This window comes from Anabrus simplex, chromosome 3 (genome assembly GCF_040414725.1).
Source record: "Anabrus simplex isolate iqAnaSimp1 chromosome 3, ASM4041472v1, whole genome shotgun sequence".
Classification (NCBI taxonomy): Eukaryota; Metazoa; Arthropoda; class Insecta; order Orthoptera; family Tettigoniidae; genus Anabrus; species Anabrus simplex.
Window position 1 is genome coordinate 70,028,308 of NC_090267.1, and position 17,957 is coordinate 70,046,264.

The 17,957-nt window shown below is 38.4% G+C and overlaps 1 protein-coding gene and 1 long non-coding RNA gene across 2 annotated transcripts in view; one reads left to right on the forward strand and one right to left on the reverse strand.

Annotated features, from left to right (window-relative positions):
* The window catches only part of LOC136867018 (uncharacterized), a 37,565-nt gene that overhangs the window by 14,041 nt on the left and 5,567 nt on the right, over positions 1–17,957 (reverse strand). Inside the window, exon 2 of the long non-coding RNA XR_011017904.1 lies at positions 1,846–2,027. This is a non-coding gene — a long non-coding RNA (uncharacterized lncRNA). The remainder of the gene's footprint in view (positions 1–1,845; positions 2,028–17,957) is intronic.
* LOC136867015 (uncharacterized) overlaps positions 13,901–17,957 on the forward strand; it is a 36,054-nt gene continuing 31,997 nt past the window's right edge. Inside the window, exon 1 of the mRNA XM_067144112.2 lies at positions 13,901–14,185. Coding sequence (XP_067000213.2) covers positions 14,036–14,185 — 150 coding nt within the window. The 5' untranslated portion in view covers positions 13,901–14,035. The remainder of the gene's footprint in view (positions 14,186–17,957) is intronic.

The window sequence follows — 17,957 nt, forward strand, 5'->3', positions numbered from 1 at the left end:
CATGGTATTTGTCATGTTGCGGTACAAATCAAAAGTAGCATAGTCTCGCGGTATTCCACACATTATGATACTACTCACAGGTAATGTAATACGCACACATAACACAGACCTATGGTATTCAGCACACTGCAGCGCCATTTACAGGCAACGCAAACCTATGGTGTTCCTCACATAGGTGTACTAATCACAGAGACTTGTACTATCCTATGGTGCTCCTCACATAGTGGGTACTATTCACATGCAAGGCAGACCCATGGGGTTGCTCACCCATGGTGTCGCTCATATAGTGGTACTAATCACAGGTACTGTAAAACCCACCAATTCACACACTGTCACTACTAATCACAAACCTATTGCACACCTAACAGTCGTACTACATGCAAGTAAAGGCGGCCCATAGTGTTCCCCGCGTGGTGGTACTAATTACAAGTAGTCTCTTGGTTCCAATTCGATCATCCCTTGATCGCCCGTTTTAATAGCCTCTTACGACAGGCAGGGGATACCATGGGTGTATTCTTCGCCTGCACTCCCCACCCTCAGGGATGTGTGTTTGGTCCATGAGAGCTATTTTATTTCACTCAAGTTCACCAGCAAGCCGGTTAGGACCCCATTTGGGAGTATCACATCTCGCCCTGCTACACCAGCGTAGTAGGTTCGTGGCAGGCCAAGCAATCGGGCCACCACAACCTGTCCACTGTTGCCCAAAACTTTGGTGCACCATCGTGCTGAAACCACAGGTTTTGATGCACATGCAGTGGCACATCGTCTAAGAACTCATGCAGTACATCTTCAAGAATACCAAGTACACAGCACCCGTCAGATTTCATGGAAGAAGGTATGGCCCAAGCACGCATCCATTCAGGAACCCTGCCCAAACGTTCACACTGTATTGTTGCTGAAACCCATGGGGACACGCAGCATGTAGGTTTTCAGCAGCCCACCGACTGTTGAGGGAACTGAAAACATCTTCCCTGGTGAACTTTGCTTTATCTGTAAAAAGAATCCACCGTGGGGATTGGGGATCATCCACTCAAACGGTGCAAGTATCCCCTGCAGAAATGGGCTCATGACTCAAAATTCTGTGGTTGCATTGCCTATACCCTCCGGGGATGGTATGGGTGTAGCTGCTGCTCATACAGAACATGCCAGACAATTGTGTGATCCACATTTAGTGTCCTTGCTATGTTTCTGGTACTCGTATCGTCCTCTTCCACTGCATCGAGTACAGCCTCTTCAAACTCAGGTATGCGGTGCTGCCGTGGAGCACTACAGTCTCTGTTGGCGGTGAATATACCTGTTTCTGAGGCTTGCTGATACACCAACTTGTTGATAGTGCATAAAATTAGCTTCATGGGGAGCATTTGCCACACCACATTTAAGTACAGTACTGTACATACATCTTTCTGCTGTGTACATATTAAAGAATTACTGCTGTACTGTAATATGAACGAAGATCACAAACACAACAGCAGGTAGAACACATATCTGTGCAGATCACACAGTCAACTGAATGGCATGGAATGTCAACAAACCTGTAGGGGAATGGGAATTAACGTGATCGTTCAATAACGTACGCACTCTAGTCAGGGGCACTGACTATGCGGGATATTTGAACGTGTGCTGTGGAATTTTTTTTGCGGGTAGCAGGAAGATGGTACGTTTCCGGACATAAGTTCCTATGCTAAACTTAGCCATCTTGGTCCCCACTGCAAGCCCTCAAAGTCTGTAATGGGAATATAGAAACACCCTGTACTGCAGTAGTGACCTGCACTAGTGTTGGCTTTTATGAGCTGCAAAATTGAAAACAGAAGAAGCTTTATTCCATAAATTAAAAAAAAAAGTTACCATTCAATTCATGACATTCTTTGCACAACACCCCAATTTCTTGTTCATTTTCTCCAGCTATCTTAACTTCTTCACCTCGATGTTGGTATAACTGATGAGTTTCTAGGAGAGGATAGGTTTGCATTTTTGGTTTCTTCTTAAATTTGACGAGGAAAAAATCATTGAAATTTACACAAACAAACCTGAAAAGAAGAAAACATTATTTAAATACAAACACATACACACAAAGAAAATAAGCCTGTGTGTGTATATAAAAAAAACACACACACACACACGGTGAATCACCCAACATTACCACTTGCAACATTTCTTAAAAACAAAGAATTTTGAAAAGCAACTTTTACAGACAGAACTTTCAGAAAGGGGCTCATGAAATTAGTGGATACAATTTAAAATGTACGGAAGTACAATTTTCCACATAAACACATATCTTTAAATGTAAACCCCCAACTATGCTTAGCATAAATTGAAAGCAGGAAGAAAGAGATGAACAATATCGTTTGTTACAATCCCGAGTAATGTGAAGTTGACACTTGAGATACACACATTAGCAGTTCAATCACGTGTCTGTTGGAGAAAATGGGATGAAGGCAGAAAAGTGATAATGTAACTTAGTACGTGAGGGGTGGCTACAAAACGTATCTATACTCCATGTTAGCAGTGACCTGACCACCTGCTGGCAGTAGCACTAAAATACCTTTGGGAATGGTAACCCCATCATAACACCCTAAAATGAAAATGGCACTTTTAAAGCAGTCTCAGAAAGGGCTAAGCCGTTCTCCGGAAGTATTACACAGTTCTTATGCTAAGGGAACTGTGAGAAGTGGGCGACTAGTTGTGAACAATATGAAGGTGGCAATAATCAACTCGTGTCAATGACTGAAAACTCAGAAGAGGCGACTGATTTAATGGAAAATGAGAATATCAATCATCAATCAATAATAAATGATCTGCCTTTAGGGTGGTTGTCCAGGTGGCAGATTCCCTATCAATTGTTTACCTCACAGTTACATTCATTTATAATTTTTTACCTAGCTTTTTCTTAAATATTCTCAATGAACTTAGAAATGATCAAACATTTCCCTTGATAATTTATTCCAATCCCTTACTCCTCAATCTTTGAATTCCAACTTTATCTTTGTACTATGATCTTTTCTACTTTTAAAAGCTCCGCTCAAGATTATTCTTCTACTTATGTCATTCCACGCCAACTCACCACTGACAGCTCAAAACATACCACATATAACTCCACCATGGATTTGAAAATTAAATAGGCATGTAAGCCAGTTATGACAATTGGGATGGATATAGTAAAAAGCATTCTTTGAGTTGATATGGGGTATAATAACTTTAAACTGTGCAGCGAACAAGAATACGAATGGCTCAGATGGCCTTTACTTGAACCACACTGGTACTATGTATTAGAGAATTCCAAACAAGAGAACGTTTTATTATAGCAGAATATAAAACATTAAAAATCATTGAAATTGAAGATTTTGAAATCATTATAATAGATGGAAAAAAATCAGAATGGTTTAGAACAGACAGAGGAGTTTGACAAGGGAGTGTACTTTCACCAGTGCTCTTTAATATAGCGATGGACAACATTATGAGGAAAGTTCCCCAAAGGTCAATAGCAAATGATATGAAAGTCATAGCCTATGCAGATAATGTAATATATGGGAAGAAAATGAACAAAAATTGGAAGAACAACTAAATACCTGGCAGAGGGCAATTGAAGAAGTAGGATAAGAAGAAGAATAAGTTTAACAAAAAAGTGAAGTAATGAAAATCAGCAGAGAAGAAAAAAATGAAGGATGTTAGGTGTAATGGAAAAATTCTTAAAGAAGTAGATGCATTTAAATACCTAGGAAGTAAGCTAACTGGGAAAGGAAACATCAAGGAAGAAATTTTGGAGAGGATTGAAAATTGCTCAAAATGTTATTACTGTGTATCAGACATAATAAGAAATGGGACAGTACCTACCAAAGCAAAAATCATTATATATAAATCGTATTATTTGCCAATATTGACCTATGGATCAGAATGTTGGACATAGACAAAAAAAAAAAAAAAAAAAAAAAAAAAAAAAAAAAAAAAAAAAAAAGTCTGAGCAGATTACAAGCGACAGAGATGCGCTTTCTGCAAGGGATCTTGGGTAAAACAAAGAGAGACAAGATAAGAAATGAAACCACAAAACACGCTACAGATCAACCCTCTAAAAGAAACTATGGAGAGAAATAGGCTGAAATGGTTCGGCCATGTCAAAAGAATGGGACAAGAAAGATTACCAAGAAGAGCTCTGGAATGGACAGAATCTGAAAGATCGATTGGAAGACCACGAACAAGATGGAGGTATCAGGTGGAGGATGACGTAAATCGGAGAGGTGGTGGTGGTGGTGGTTATTGTTTTAAGAGGAAGTACAACTGGGCAACCATCCTCTATACAACACTAATCAGGAGAAAAAATGGAAGGGGTCCGACACTTCGAAAAATGAAGGTACCGGCCATACGAAGACAAGGGCCACGAAGGGCGTGAAAATGAAAAACTCCCTAGCCCTCGCAAACCTAATAGCGTCGGGGTCAGAAAAGAACAAGAGTTGACCAAGGGAGGCCGGATAGGATAGATGAAAGTGAGGAGCCTGGCACAAGTAAGTGGAAGCAATGCCAGGACTCAGCTGAGGGCCCCGTGGTCGCCAACCCATGCTCCAAAGTTCAGAGCCCCCGAGGCCCCTTTTAGTCGCCTCTTACGACAGGCAGGGGATACCGTGGGTGTTATTCTACCGCCCCCACCCACAGGGGGTCGTAAATCGGAGAAGACTAGAGCGGCAGACAGTGATGAACAATAGAATGTGGGAAAACAAAGAGAAGATTGGAAGAGGATCTGTGAACGACCTGCATAAGAAAAAACGTATCAGGAAGAAGAAGAAGACTATGTATTGTGCACAACTGTGCTTTTATCCTAATAACTTATTGTATTATCAATTCTAATTCCCTTATTATTTCAATGATTTTTAATGTTTCATATTCTACTATAGTAGTAACTTTCACTTGTTTGGAATTCTCTAAGTTGTACAGTTCATTATGTTATACAGGGTCTAATTTAAATTTTTGCCCAGTTTGGATTCTCCTTTAATTACATGGATTATTGAGTTATCTTAATATTTAGAAATTTCTGCCATAATTTTATTAATAATTTGTGAAATTTTTATTTTAGTGTTTTGAAACTTACAGTTGGGTGAAAAACAAATAAACAAATTGAATACTTTCAGAATATTTTCAACAAGCATCAGGCTTATGGATGTGACTGAGTCCCACTTCTATTTGACAGGCCAAGGACTCCTTCGAAACCTGGCAAATGAAAAGGAATTTGATGGAAAGCTCAATATTTATGGGGCTTATAGAAGAAAGTGGAATTTGCTTAGTCAGCATGGATAAGGGGAGGTAACAAGGAAGAGAGAATAGATTTTAAGGTGTTTTTAACAGGTGTTAAAAGGAGGAAGGGCAGAGTAAGGGAGCAGATGAGAATTAAATAGACAAGTCTTATGAAACACTTAAGAGCCCCTGTGGCTCAGGTGGCAGCGCGCCAGCCTCTCACCGCTGGGTTCCGTGGTTCAAATCCCGGTCACTTCCATGCGAGATCTGTGCTGGACAAAGCAGAGGTGGGACAGGTTCTCCGGGTACTCCAGTTTTCCCTGTCATATTTCATTCCAGCAACACACTCCAATATCATTTCATTTGTAATTTATTAATCATTGCCCAAGAGGAGTGCGACAGGCTTCGGCAGCCGGCACAATTCCTATCCTCGCCGCAAGATGTGGGCTTCATTCATTCCATCCCTGACCCAGTTGAATGACTGGAAACAAGCTGTGGAATTTTTTTAATGAAACACTTAACGATTTGTGGTCAGGGTCAATGACAAGGACAGCGTAGTGTTAACAGGCAATTTCAATACAGGAAGATATGAAAGGTAATAGGATACCTTTACTGGACTTCTCTGCTAATACAGGATTAGCAGTTGCAAATTCATTCCTCCATCATAAGGCTATTCAGCACTGCACATGGGAGAGTACGGATACCAGATCCTTCACCGATATTGAATTCAGAAAATCTGTTCATGTACAGATAGGCCTCTTCCAGATATATTTCTTATGATATAGTCCAGTAGGCTCTCTGATCTGCAATAACCTAAGTATCACTAGGAAAAGGGTAGAGAAAGTGAAACACAATGGGACCAGCTGCTGAATCCGCCACTGACAGTAAGTGAAATAAAATTTCAAGGTAGTAAAACTAATTTGAGTGGACTCACGAAATCAACAATATCTTATAAGAAAGAAGTGAACTTTCAGATGAAGCTATATTTCAGTCTGCTTTGAAACTGACTTTGTTGTATGGGAGTGAAAGATGGGACATTTTTTTAATTTTAAAAAATTTTTACAAGTTGCTCTATGTCGCACTGACAAAGATAAGTTTTATGGCAATGATGGGATAGGAAAGCGTTAGGAGTGGAAAGGAAGCGGGTGCAGCCTTAATTAAGGTACAGCCCCAGCATTTGCCTGATGTGAAAATGGGGAACTATGGAAATAGGGTGGACTCAAGATACTTATTCATAAGTAACAGATATGAAAGTAGCGAGACCAATTGCTGGTACAAAATGGTGAGAATAATGGCAGGAATGTACTCGAAATGAGGAGATATAGGCTAAGTTAGGAATAAACTCAATAGATGAAGCTGCAGCCTTTGCATAATTCCAAACAAACTTCATGATGGTTCCATATGGACTTAAGTTATGTAAATTAAAAATTCTTATGAATGAAAAGCAAGTGTATCCATGAACCAGCTTTGAAGGTGGGGTCATCGGAGATGAATGGAGGTGGATATGTTACATAGGAGAATAGTGAACTCTGGTATGGAGGATTAGAAAAGTTTAGAGAGACCAAGATCACAATAGGTAGAGCCAGTTTTTAATTATAAGAGGTGAGAAAGTAAATGAGGCCACAGAGCTAGTTGCAAACAGGGGACTGTGCATGCACCTGATTCTTAATGCTGAAAGGTAGAACGTTTTAGGATGAAAATGCCTAAGTATGAGGTCTACATTTTGTTTTGACATGGATGTCTTATGGCTCGGGGTCATCTGAAATTAGCGATACAAACTGTGTGGCATGATGTTACCTAGTAACCAAGCCGGCTGTTATGTGAAGTACTGTATTGATGGATGCCCATGACAAATATTTACATACGTATGTCTCTCATAAACTATTCGTTAGACGCCAATAAATTAATCACTAGAGCCCGGATTTCCATGCAAATGCATGTTTTTAAATAAGCTGGTTACACTCCTCAAACTTTGCAAATATTCATTTTATGACTTAACGATTCCAAATAACCATTCCTTTTCCGTGCTTGTTTGCATGTTTTGGCCTTTTTAGGAGAAAATCATGCATAATGCATATTTCGAAGATTTTGGATTTAATAGCGTATATTTGGTCATTTATATTGCATAATATGACCTTTTTTTCTGACTTTGGCGCATGTATGATGTTAAATTGCATGATAGTGCCTTTTATGAACGTTGGTTTACAGAATCTGGGACCGTTTTTCCATGTCATACAGTATGTCTGTTACTGAGAGATGGGTAGAATGTATTATTGGCATCCTGTATGACAACCAAAGCTAGTACATACGGTAGAGGTCTATAACCAATTAATCAAGCACTTCCTTACCTGGTGCTCGAGTAAACATTGACGTAAGCCGGTAGGCCCAACGTCGATCAATGTAATTCTTAGGAATAAGATGTTTCGATTAATTATAAACTTAAAAATCAAACCGTAAATTGTGCATTACTAAATGACAGCTCATTTCTTCCTCTATGCTAGACGAACAAACCAAAAGTTGTATCACACTTCTGTGACGCCGCGTTACTGAGATAGCAGTTTACAAACTTTGATTTTGCACTGAATCTTCCTTTTTTATCCTGGAATTTCCTACCCGGAACTCTCAGTCATCACGTCATTGTTATCGCATGTTCAATCTTTAGCAGTTTTTGAAAATATCGTCTACAATCACTGCACCAAGAAGTAGCTGTGGCAGCTAGATATAAGCTGAACAAAATGATCCGTTCAAATCCTGGTTTTGAATCTGTCAAGCTTATAAAAGACGTACTGTGGTGAAAATACAAAAATGTACAATTTGAGTTCATTTTGTCCAAAGTTTCTTCATTTAAGTATGCACTTGCCACTTCTTATGACACAGAAAGGTCATTTTTCTGTGCTTAAGTACGTGATGACAGATAAACGGATGACGTTAAATGAAGACAATTTGGAGAAATTAGTTTTTGTACAATGTTTTAAAACAAACTGAATTTTGATAGTGCATATTTTCCAGTTTATTTTGCATGTTTTGCCATATGATAGTGCATGAATGCATGCATATTTTGAGATTTGATAGTGCATGGGAATCCAGGCTCTATTAATCACTATCAATTGACTTTCATTTACTGAAAGATATATTTATGATAATTTGATTTTCCCAAAGATAAATCTGACATTTTTTTCACCCATAAACAAAGGCCGTTCTTGCTTGGCTTCGTTCCTGTTTTATGCCCTCCTTACTTCCGCCATCTCCTAGGTAGCAAGTTTTCTCCATTCCCTCCTATCTCGAGCAAGCACTTTTTAGTTATTCTACAACGCAAATAACAATCTTCTACTTCGTAAAACACATTATTTGCAAATCTGCTCTTTTCAGCATCACCTTCTTTCTTTCTTTATTTACTTGTTGTGAGTGTGAACGTGCCGGCCCCGTGGTGTAGGGGTAGCATGCCTGCCTATTACCCGGAGGTCCCGAATTTGATTCCCGGCCAGGTCAGGGATTTTTACCTGGATCTGAGGGCTGGTTCGAGGTCCACTCAGCCTACGTGATCAGAATTGAGAAGCTATATGATGGTGAGATGGCGGCCCTGGTCTAAAAAGCCAAGAATAACGGCCGAGAGGATTTGTGCTGACCACATGACATCTCATAATCTGCAGGCCTTCGGGCTGAGCAGCAGTCACTTGGTAGGCCATGGTCCTTCAGGGCTGTTGTGCCATGGGGTTTGGAATGAGAATGTGTTGTGAAAGACCCCCAATTACAATGTTCACAACAACTTACATAATAATATGTAGATAAACGATTGTACCAGTGGCGTGTACTGAGGGCTACCAATTGGTGAAGCCCAAAGCTCAATTCAGAATGATGGAAGTCTAAAGCACATTATAATGTAAGCATCTGACACACTCCATTTACAGATCTTGAAAGCAGTGAGAAAAAACGTTGCACGTATTTCTGAGAGCAAGGCATCAGAGACCCACCTTATTATAATAGAGAAATAAAGAGACTAAGAAGGAGGTGCAGACTGGAAAGAAATAGAGTTAGGAATGGATGTGGAAATAAGGAGAAATTGAAGGAACTTACTAGAAAATTAAATCTAGCAAAGAAGGCAGCTAAGGATAACATGATGGCAAGCATAATTGGCAGTCATACAAATTTTAGTGAAAAATGGAAGGGTATGCATAGGTATTTTAAGGCAGAAACAGGTTCCAAAAAGGACATTCCAGGAATAATTAATGAACAAGGGGAGTGTGTTTATGAGGATCTTCAAAAGGCAGAAGTATTCAGTCAGCAGTATGTAAAAATTGTTGATTACAAGGATAATGTCGAGATAGAGGAGGAGACTAAGGCCAAAGAAGTAATATTATTTACATATGATAAAAATGACATAACAAAAGTAAATTTGCAGAAGTGGGGCTTCTGAAGTGATTCATCACTTTGTGATTGCGGAGAGCAGCAGACGATCCAACATCTATGTCAGTGTGTTTTATGTCCTTCAATGTGCACTATGAAAGACTTGATTGCAGCCTCCCCCAATGCTATTGACGTCGCCCAATACTGGACGAGCATCATCTAGCTCTCGAATATTGTTGCTCCATCTGTGATTGTATAATAGACTTGTATATTTGTATAGCAGGAATGTAGATATCTTGTTGCTTTTTGTTAAATATCTGTAAGTAAAGTTGATACTTCTGACACGAAGAAAAAAAAAAAAAAAGAAAAAAAAAGACATTTACAATAAGATACAAAAGTTGAAAACTAGAAAAGCGGCTGGAATTGATCTGATTTCTGGAGATATACTAAAGACAATGGGTTGGGATATAGTACCATATCTGAAGTACTTATTTGATTATTGTTTGGTCGGAGGAGCTATACCAGATGAATGGAGAGTTGCTATTGTAGCCCCTGTGTATAAAGGAAAGGGTGATAGACATAAAGCTGAAAATTACAGGCCAGTAAGTTTGACATGCAGTGTATGTAAGCTTTGGGAAGGCATTCTTTCTGATTATATTAGACATGTTTGTGAAATTAATAAGTGGTTCGATAGAAGGCAATTCGGTTTTAGGAAAGGTTATTCCACTGAAGCTCAACTTGTAGGATTTCAGCAAGATATAGCAGATATCTTGGATTCTGGAGGTCAAATGGACTGTATCGCGACTGACCTGTCTAAAAGTATTTGCTAGGGTGGATCACGGGGGACTACTGGCAAAAACGAGTGCAATTGGACTAGACAAAAGAGTGACTGAATGGGTTGCTATATTTCTAGAAAATAGATCTCAGAGAATTAGAGTAGGTGAAGCTTTATCTGACCCTGTAATAATTAAGAGGGGAATTCCTCAAGGCAGTATTATCGGACCTTTATGTTTTCTTATATATATAAGTGATATGAGTAAAGGAGTGGAATCGGAGGTAAGGCTTTTTGTGGATGATGTTATTCTCTATAGAGTGATAAATAAGTTACAAGATTGTGAGCAACTGCAACGTGACCTCGAAAATGTTGTGAGATGGACAGCAGGCAATGGTACGTTGATAAACGGGGTTAAAAGTCAGGTAGTGAGTTTCTCAAAGAGGAAAAGTCCTCTCAGTTTTAATTACTGCGTTGATGGGGTGAAAGTTCCTTTTGGGGATCATTGTAAGTATCTAGGTGTTAATATAAGGAAAGATCTTCATTGGGGTAATCACATAAATGGGATTGTAAATAAAGGGTACAGATCTCTGCACATGGTTATGAGGGTGTTTAGGGGTTGTAGTAAGGATATAAAGGAGAGGGCATATAAGTCTCTGGTAAGACCCCTTGGAACTAGAGTATGGTTCCAGTGTATGGGACCCTCACCAGGATTACCTGATTCAAGAACTGGAAAAAATCCAAAGAAAAGCAGCTCAATTTGTTCTGGGTGATTTCCGACAAAAGAGTATCGTTACAAAAATGTTGCAGAGTTTGGGTTGGGAAGAATTGAGAGAAAGAAGAAAAGCTGCTCGACTAAGTGGTAGGTTTCGAGCTGTCAGCGGAGAGATGGCGTGGAATGACATTAGTACACGAATAAGTTTGAGTGGCGTTTATAAAAGTAGGAAAGATCACAATATGAAGATAAAGTTGGAATTCAAGAGGACAAACTGGGGCAAATATTCATTTATAGGAAGAGGAGTTAGGGATTGGAATAACTTACCAAGGGAGACGTTCAACAAATTTCCAATTTCTTTGAAATCATTTAGGAAAAGGCTAGGAAAGCAACAGATAGGGAATCTGCCACCTGGGCGACTGCCCTAAATGCAGATCAATATTGATTGATTGAGACTGATATTGCAGAATAGACTCTCATCCCTCTCCCCTCGACCCACCTCACGCGGCTTGCTGACGTATGTCCAATAGGTGCTGGGACTACGGTGACAGCTGTGCTAGGCTTCGTTCCACCAGATCACCACTGCTATCAACTATGCATTACTCATCGTACATACTTCCTCACCTCATACTACTGACTTAATTATATAGATAACAGACCGCTGGTATTTCACTCCCGTTTACTTCCTCATTCTTGTAGGAAGGCACTGCAGAGTTGCTGTTATAGAAGTACCAGTAATATAGGTTTTTATATAGACAGATCTGCTAGAATGAAATGCATCCTTTCAGGTTTAGTGTTCTTTTTTGTTGGTTGGAATTGAACCCGTAATCATGGGTCAGACACCACCACTGATCTTCCGAGGAAGCTAATTAACCAGTAAACGACGGGTACAACCGCTGTAAAATTCTACATGTTTATTTATAATAATAATAATAATAATAATAATAATAATAATAATAATAATAATGCATGGCATCTATAGGCTTGGTGGTGACCTAATGAGGATAAAATGAATGGGGAAGACATCATAAACACCCAGTCCCCAAGCCAAGGGAATTAACAGTATGAGGTTGATTCTGAAAATTGAACCGGGGCTATCGGACCAAAGACAAGCATTCTATCCATTTAGTCACAAAGCCGGACTTTAATTTACTAAACCTTAGGCTACCATCTCCACTAATCAGGTGCTGAGTATTGGCAACAGCAGAGGCCAGGGCAGTAGCTTGTGAAGCAGCCTTGACAACACAGCAGGCTTCTCTGTTGGCTATTGACTGCAGCTAAAAACGCTTAAGTCTTCACATTCACTAAACCAACTATCGAAAAAAGGATAACCTACGTCTAGTGGTAGCCCACGTCTTGATCCCAGCATTCACACCTTTCTCATCCTTCAAACAAAAAATTAAAAGATTCCTTTGAAGTCCTCTCCAGGTTTTCACTTTCTTCCGTCCCACCAACCCTTGACTTTTCTTCTTCCTAATTTCTGAAACCGACACTTGCCAGTTACCGTTGTCATTGTTGTTACATTGTTACTGTTAAAATTGTTAATTATTGTTGTTACTTAATATTGTTGTTTATATCTTTGTTATCTTTTATACTTATTTAAAATTATTATTATTATTATTATTATTATTATTATTAGTGTAAAATGGCCCTCCATAGGCCGTATATAATAAATACGCCACTGGATCACACTGTTTTACCATTAGATTTTAGATGCCGATTCTAGGGATGTCTTTATACTGTATTTTATTTCATCCAACTGATCATACAATGATATGGGACACATCAATAATCATATTTTACAGTAACAAAGGGGAAAAAAGGAGATATATACAATCTAGTAAAGAAGCACAAATAAAGCAAAACACTGACAGGCCTATGCAGTATATGTTAATTTTCGAGAGCTAAGCATTCTTTAATAGAGTAAAAAATTGATTACAAACAAATTTGAATAATTCTGTCTTAAATTTTGAATGTGGTGTTATACACTTAAAGATGTGGTCTGTCAATTTATAAAACAAACCATACAGCTTAGTTCTGCATAATGTTATGTAAAACTGTGCCTGTTTCTAGTATTATATCGATGTACATCTGAGTTTATGTTTATTGGACAAATTCATTAAGCCTACTTCTTATCAATAACACGCAAACAAGGATATTAATGAGAAATACAAATAATGCTGGAGTATTTAAAATGTAGTCTCGGTTAAATTATACCGCACTGAGAAGTAGGTATGGAATTAGCCTACATTAAGAACTATGCATCGGACGGAAGATGTGTGTCACTATTACTATCAGATAATATTCAATCATAAGAGAAAACTTTTGAAAATAAATCTATGTTTAAGTTTCAGTTTGTTTTAACACTGTGGTCATCCTTTAAAAAATATGTTCAGGCATCAATTTCTGAAAGAGACTTCCGCTGATAAGCTACATTGGTCAAAATTAGCCGACTGCAAGTTGTACATCAATTGTTAGGTTTGTAAAACTAAACTTTCCACAATGTTCGACAATATTGTTTATTTTGGTACGCAATCACACACTTTACTGCTCAATCGCACCAAGTTGTTTCAGACGGTAGTAGAGTGGTACAGTGTAACTTCTGTGCAAGAGATGCAATTAATTCCAAGAAAGCAGAGCCTATAGAGACGGTATAACCACTGCCTTCGTACTTCAATACCTGTAGAAGGCAAAGGCCAAAGTCCTTTTCATGAAAACACAATCTATGAGAACGTAATCCGTCCAAGGAAGTTTCCCTAGCCAGCTGTGCAGCACGATTTCGCAACCTTTCTTTAGTATTCATAAAAACTCTTTGAAGAGTCATTCTGTACAGTGTACACGAAGTGAATTTCAGGCGCACGGAATCATTCAGTGATGTATTCAGTCATATCATTGAGAGAAGATTCCGCCACACGATCTGAATTGTTTCTTATCGATATAATTCGTGCATAAATGAAATCCCAGCTCAAAGCGTTGGACGGAAAATGAACGACGATACTATAACCTATAACATCAATAGGATATGCCGTTTTTGTTTATCTGAAAGCGGCGTGATGTCGACTATATTTGACAAAGAAATACATGGCAGTGCAGTTCCTCTCCCTGTAAAAATCATGATGTGTGTTTTGATTCAGGTTGGTGTCACATATGTTGCACTTAATTTACCTTGGGCTGACTTGTTACTGTCCCATGGTTACATTCAGTTAATCTTTCCACTAACCTTAATTGATTTACCACTTCTCCAGAGAGGTAGTACATGAAAATATTAGGACTGCTGGTGGGGAAAGAGTTGGAGAAAGAGCAGCACCATATTCTGTGATGTAATTAAAATGTTATGATAAGATACACTTGATGCAAATAATGCACGATCTTGGCAGCACCAAACTATTTGATCTTATATTATTTTCATGAGCAAACTTAGTTACCAGCAGCACAAGTCGTTTGTCTTCATTACTGCAACACAGTAGCATATTCTCCTTAAAATAATATGTTAAGGCTCGTAGACAGTGGATGCCAGTTGAAAGTGCTCTCATGAAGAGTAAATATTTAGGAATCATACCCGAGTCCTATATGCTGCTATGATTCCTAGGTAATGCTTGTCATTAAAACTATGGTGATTAATCCATGTGGCATTTAAAGATTATTGACCTGTTTGCAGCAGATATAAGGGACTAGAATTTATTTGGGTATGTATGTTAATTTATTTTGATTGATCTGCATGGCATAATGCATTAAGAGGTTAGTCAGTTTTTAGGTGCACGTATGTGTGGGGGGAATATTAATTTATTGCCATTGGCCCTTATGATTAGATTCTTGTTAACAATATATTATTGGTCTGCTTATAGTAGGTATATATGCAGAGTGAAGCAATGCTTAAGGGGTTACATTTTATTCAGGTGTGCACAGGCTTGTATTTAAATTTCCACGGTTAGTTAAATGAGTTCCTTGTGACAGTCCAGTGATATACAGTACAAATTGCGTTGGTGGCTCCATCATTCGAGAGTTTTGCTAAATACTATAGACGTAAAACCAATATTAAAAAATAACGTATGAAATGGGTCAGTAGATATCTTGAAATCTAAACTAAACAAATAAAATTTAGGCATTTCTGGCTCCTGTTATTGAAATTACATTATACTCGCTAAAAGTTCCATTTGAGAAATGAATACCTCTATGTTGAAAGGTCTTGACATCTTTTAAGCCTTCTATAAGTATAATATGTGATATGTGGATATCGGTGAAGTAAGATGGGAAAAGAACGAGTGTGAAGAAACGGACCATGAAACGTGAAAATTCATCAATAAACTTTTGAATTGTCCCCACCCGAAAGCCCCTACTACCCATGGGGTCCCGTAAGTATGTTGTCATAGCTGTGCCGGCGAATTCTGGCCTTGTTCCCTTCTTTTAAAAACACTTCTCTTTAAACTATCAAGAATCATTTTTACATTAATATTATTTTGGAGAATATTAGCAAAAGGTATCAAAGCTCTAATTTTTAAAATGCTTTAAACCCATTGATAATTAATAGATGTTTTATGCTCGTAAATTCTAATCATTGCAACCAGTAGCGTTCAAATTGCAAGCTTTGAAATATGTAGGCCTAATATAGCTGTCATATCATTATAACTTGAATAATGTCGTTCAGCTGTTCATGCACTTGTACCGTATTACATTATGGAGAGTTCTCAGTCTACATACAAAGTTTGTCCACAGGATTGGTCACTCCACTGTGCAGATGTGTGGGTCCCTATTGCTATAAGACACAACTGCTTATTATTATGCCCACATTGATACTAAAGGCAGCAAGATGAACATGGGCAATAGACCTCATTAAGCCAGGGTGGTATTAGGAACAAGCAAAAGGGCTAGTTACATTTTTTGCCACAGATTATAATACAGTCTCATGAACTGCTTGTTGACACCTAAGGTTTATAAAGCGACTGCTGCTCAACCCGAACACCTACAGATTACTAAGTATTGTGTGATCAGCGTAATGAAATGAAATGGTGTATGGCTTTTAGTGCCGGGATGTGTCCGAGGACTTCGGCTCGCCAGGTGCAGGTCTATTGATTTGACACCCATAGGCGACCTGCATGTTGTGATGAGGATGAAATGATGAACGACACAAACACCCAGTCCCCGTGCCAGGGAAATTAATTATGGTAAAAATTCCATACCCTGCGGGGAATTGAACCCGAGACCCTTGTGACCAAAGGCCAGCACACTAACCATTTAGACATGAGCATGATGAATCCTCTCGACTGTTATTCTTGGTTTTCTTGACGGGCTGCTATCTCACCATGAGATAACTCCTCAATTGTAATTTCATAGGCTGAATCAACCTCAAACCAGCCTTCAGATCCATGTAAAAGTCCCTGACCTAGCCGGAAATCAAACCGCCGTGCCTCCAGGTAAGATGAAGGCAAGCTACCACTACATCATAGGGCTGGCAAAATAACCAAATATCGATATGATAAATAAACTAATGGCAATGTGGTGTACAACATTTATCCAATATTACAGGGTTATTGCTGAGTATTACATGAATAACACTGTTATACTAAGCATGCAAACAGTGTTCTAGGATCTGACTCCTGATTTTGCCAATTAAAAATACACTCATCAAAAAATTTAATCATATTTGCAGTTTACCCACCATGTCTAATAACTTATTTATGTTTCATCTATGATTAGATAGTAAGTAGGTACATTGTTTAAATGAATCATTTATTTATGAGAGGTCTTAAGTTATACCCCCCTGTTGGTGGAGGTGGTAGAATAACACCCACAGTATCCCCTGCCTGTCGTAAGAGGTGACTAAAAGGGGCCCGAGGGCTTCTGAACTTTGGAGCATGGGTTGGTGAACACGGGGCCCTTAGCCTTAGCTGAGTCCTGGCATTGCTTCCACTTACTTGTGCCAGGCTCATCACTTTCATCTATCCTATCTGACCTCCCGTGATCAACTCTCGTTATTTTCCGATCCCGACAATATTAGATTATTATTAAAATTTATTCATTTGGAACAAATATTTCAGGTTCCCTATGGGAATCAACATCTATATCAATATTAGAGCACTCGAGGCCTAGGGAGTCTTTCATTTTCATGCCCTTCATGGCCCTTGTCTTTCTTTGGTTGATACCTTCATTTTCCAAAGTGTCGGATCGCTTCCCTATTTTCGCTCTGATTAGTGTTATATATAGGATGGTTGCCTAGTTGTACTTCCTCTTAAAATAATAATCACCACTGCCACCTCTTAAGTCATAAAAATAAAAGTGGTGGGAAAACAGAAAAAACTCCACAATTTCTATTCAAGGCTTCGATGTAAAAAACAAAAAATGACTCCATGATAACACTTAATACCATTACTTTGACAAGCTCTTGCTTTACTTTTTTCAGTGTAAAATACATTTTTGGAAATCCCAGACTTCAATTCTTTCATAGGGCCTAAATTAAACTTTCCTTTTCTTTTTAGTTGAGCACAAGTAAGCTATAATACATCTGCCAAAGGAGAGTTTTAAAAATGACACTACTGATCAAAAATACATATTTAAGCATTTGTTATTCTGATGATATTGTTTAAAGGGGCCTACCATCTAAGGTCATTGGCCCCATTTGTTATTCATACTTGTCCATGCATTTTATGTAAAACCATTTAGTTATAAAGAAAATGTAGATGAACAATTTTTTTTGGAAAATTAATTCCTGACATGAATATATGTTTGTTTTGATTGTAGGACTAACAGTGTATTGGTTATTTTATAATTCATTGGATATAGCATGAACCTAAAAAAGTGAAAATCTAATAGTTGGAAAAAATTGCACATCACTTTTTTTGTACAAAATTTAATTCTCAGTACACTTGGTGGACTCCATCTTCATAATATAATAAGAATGCAGTGCCTGAA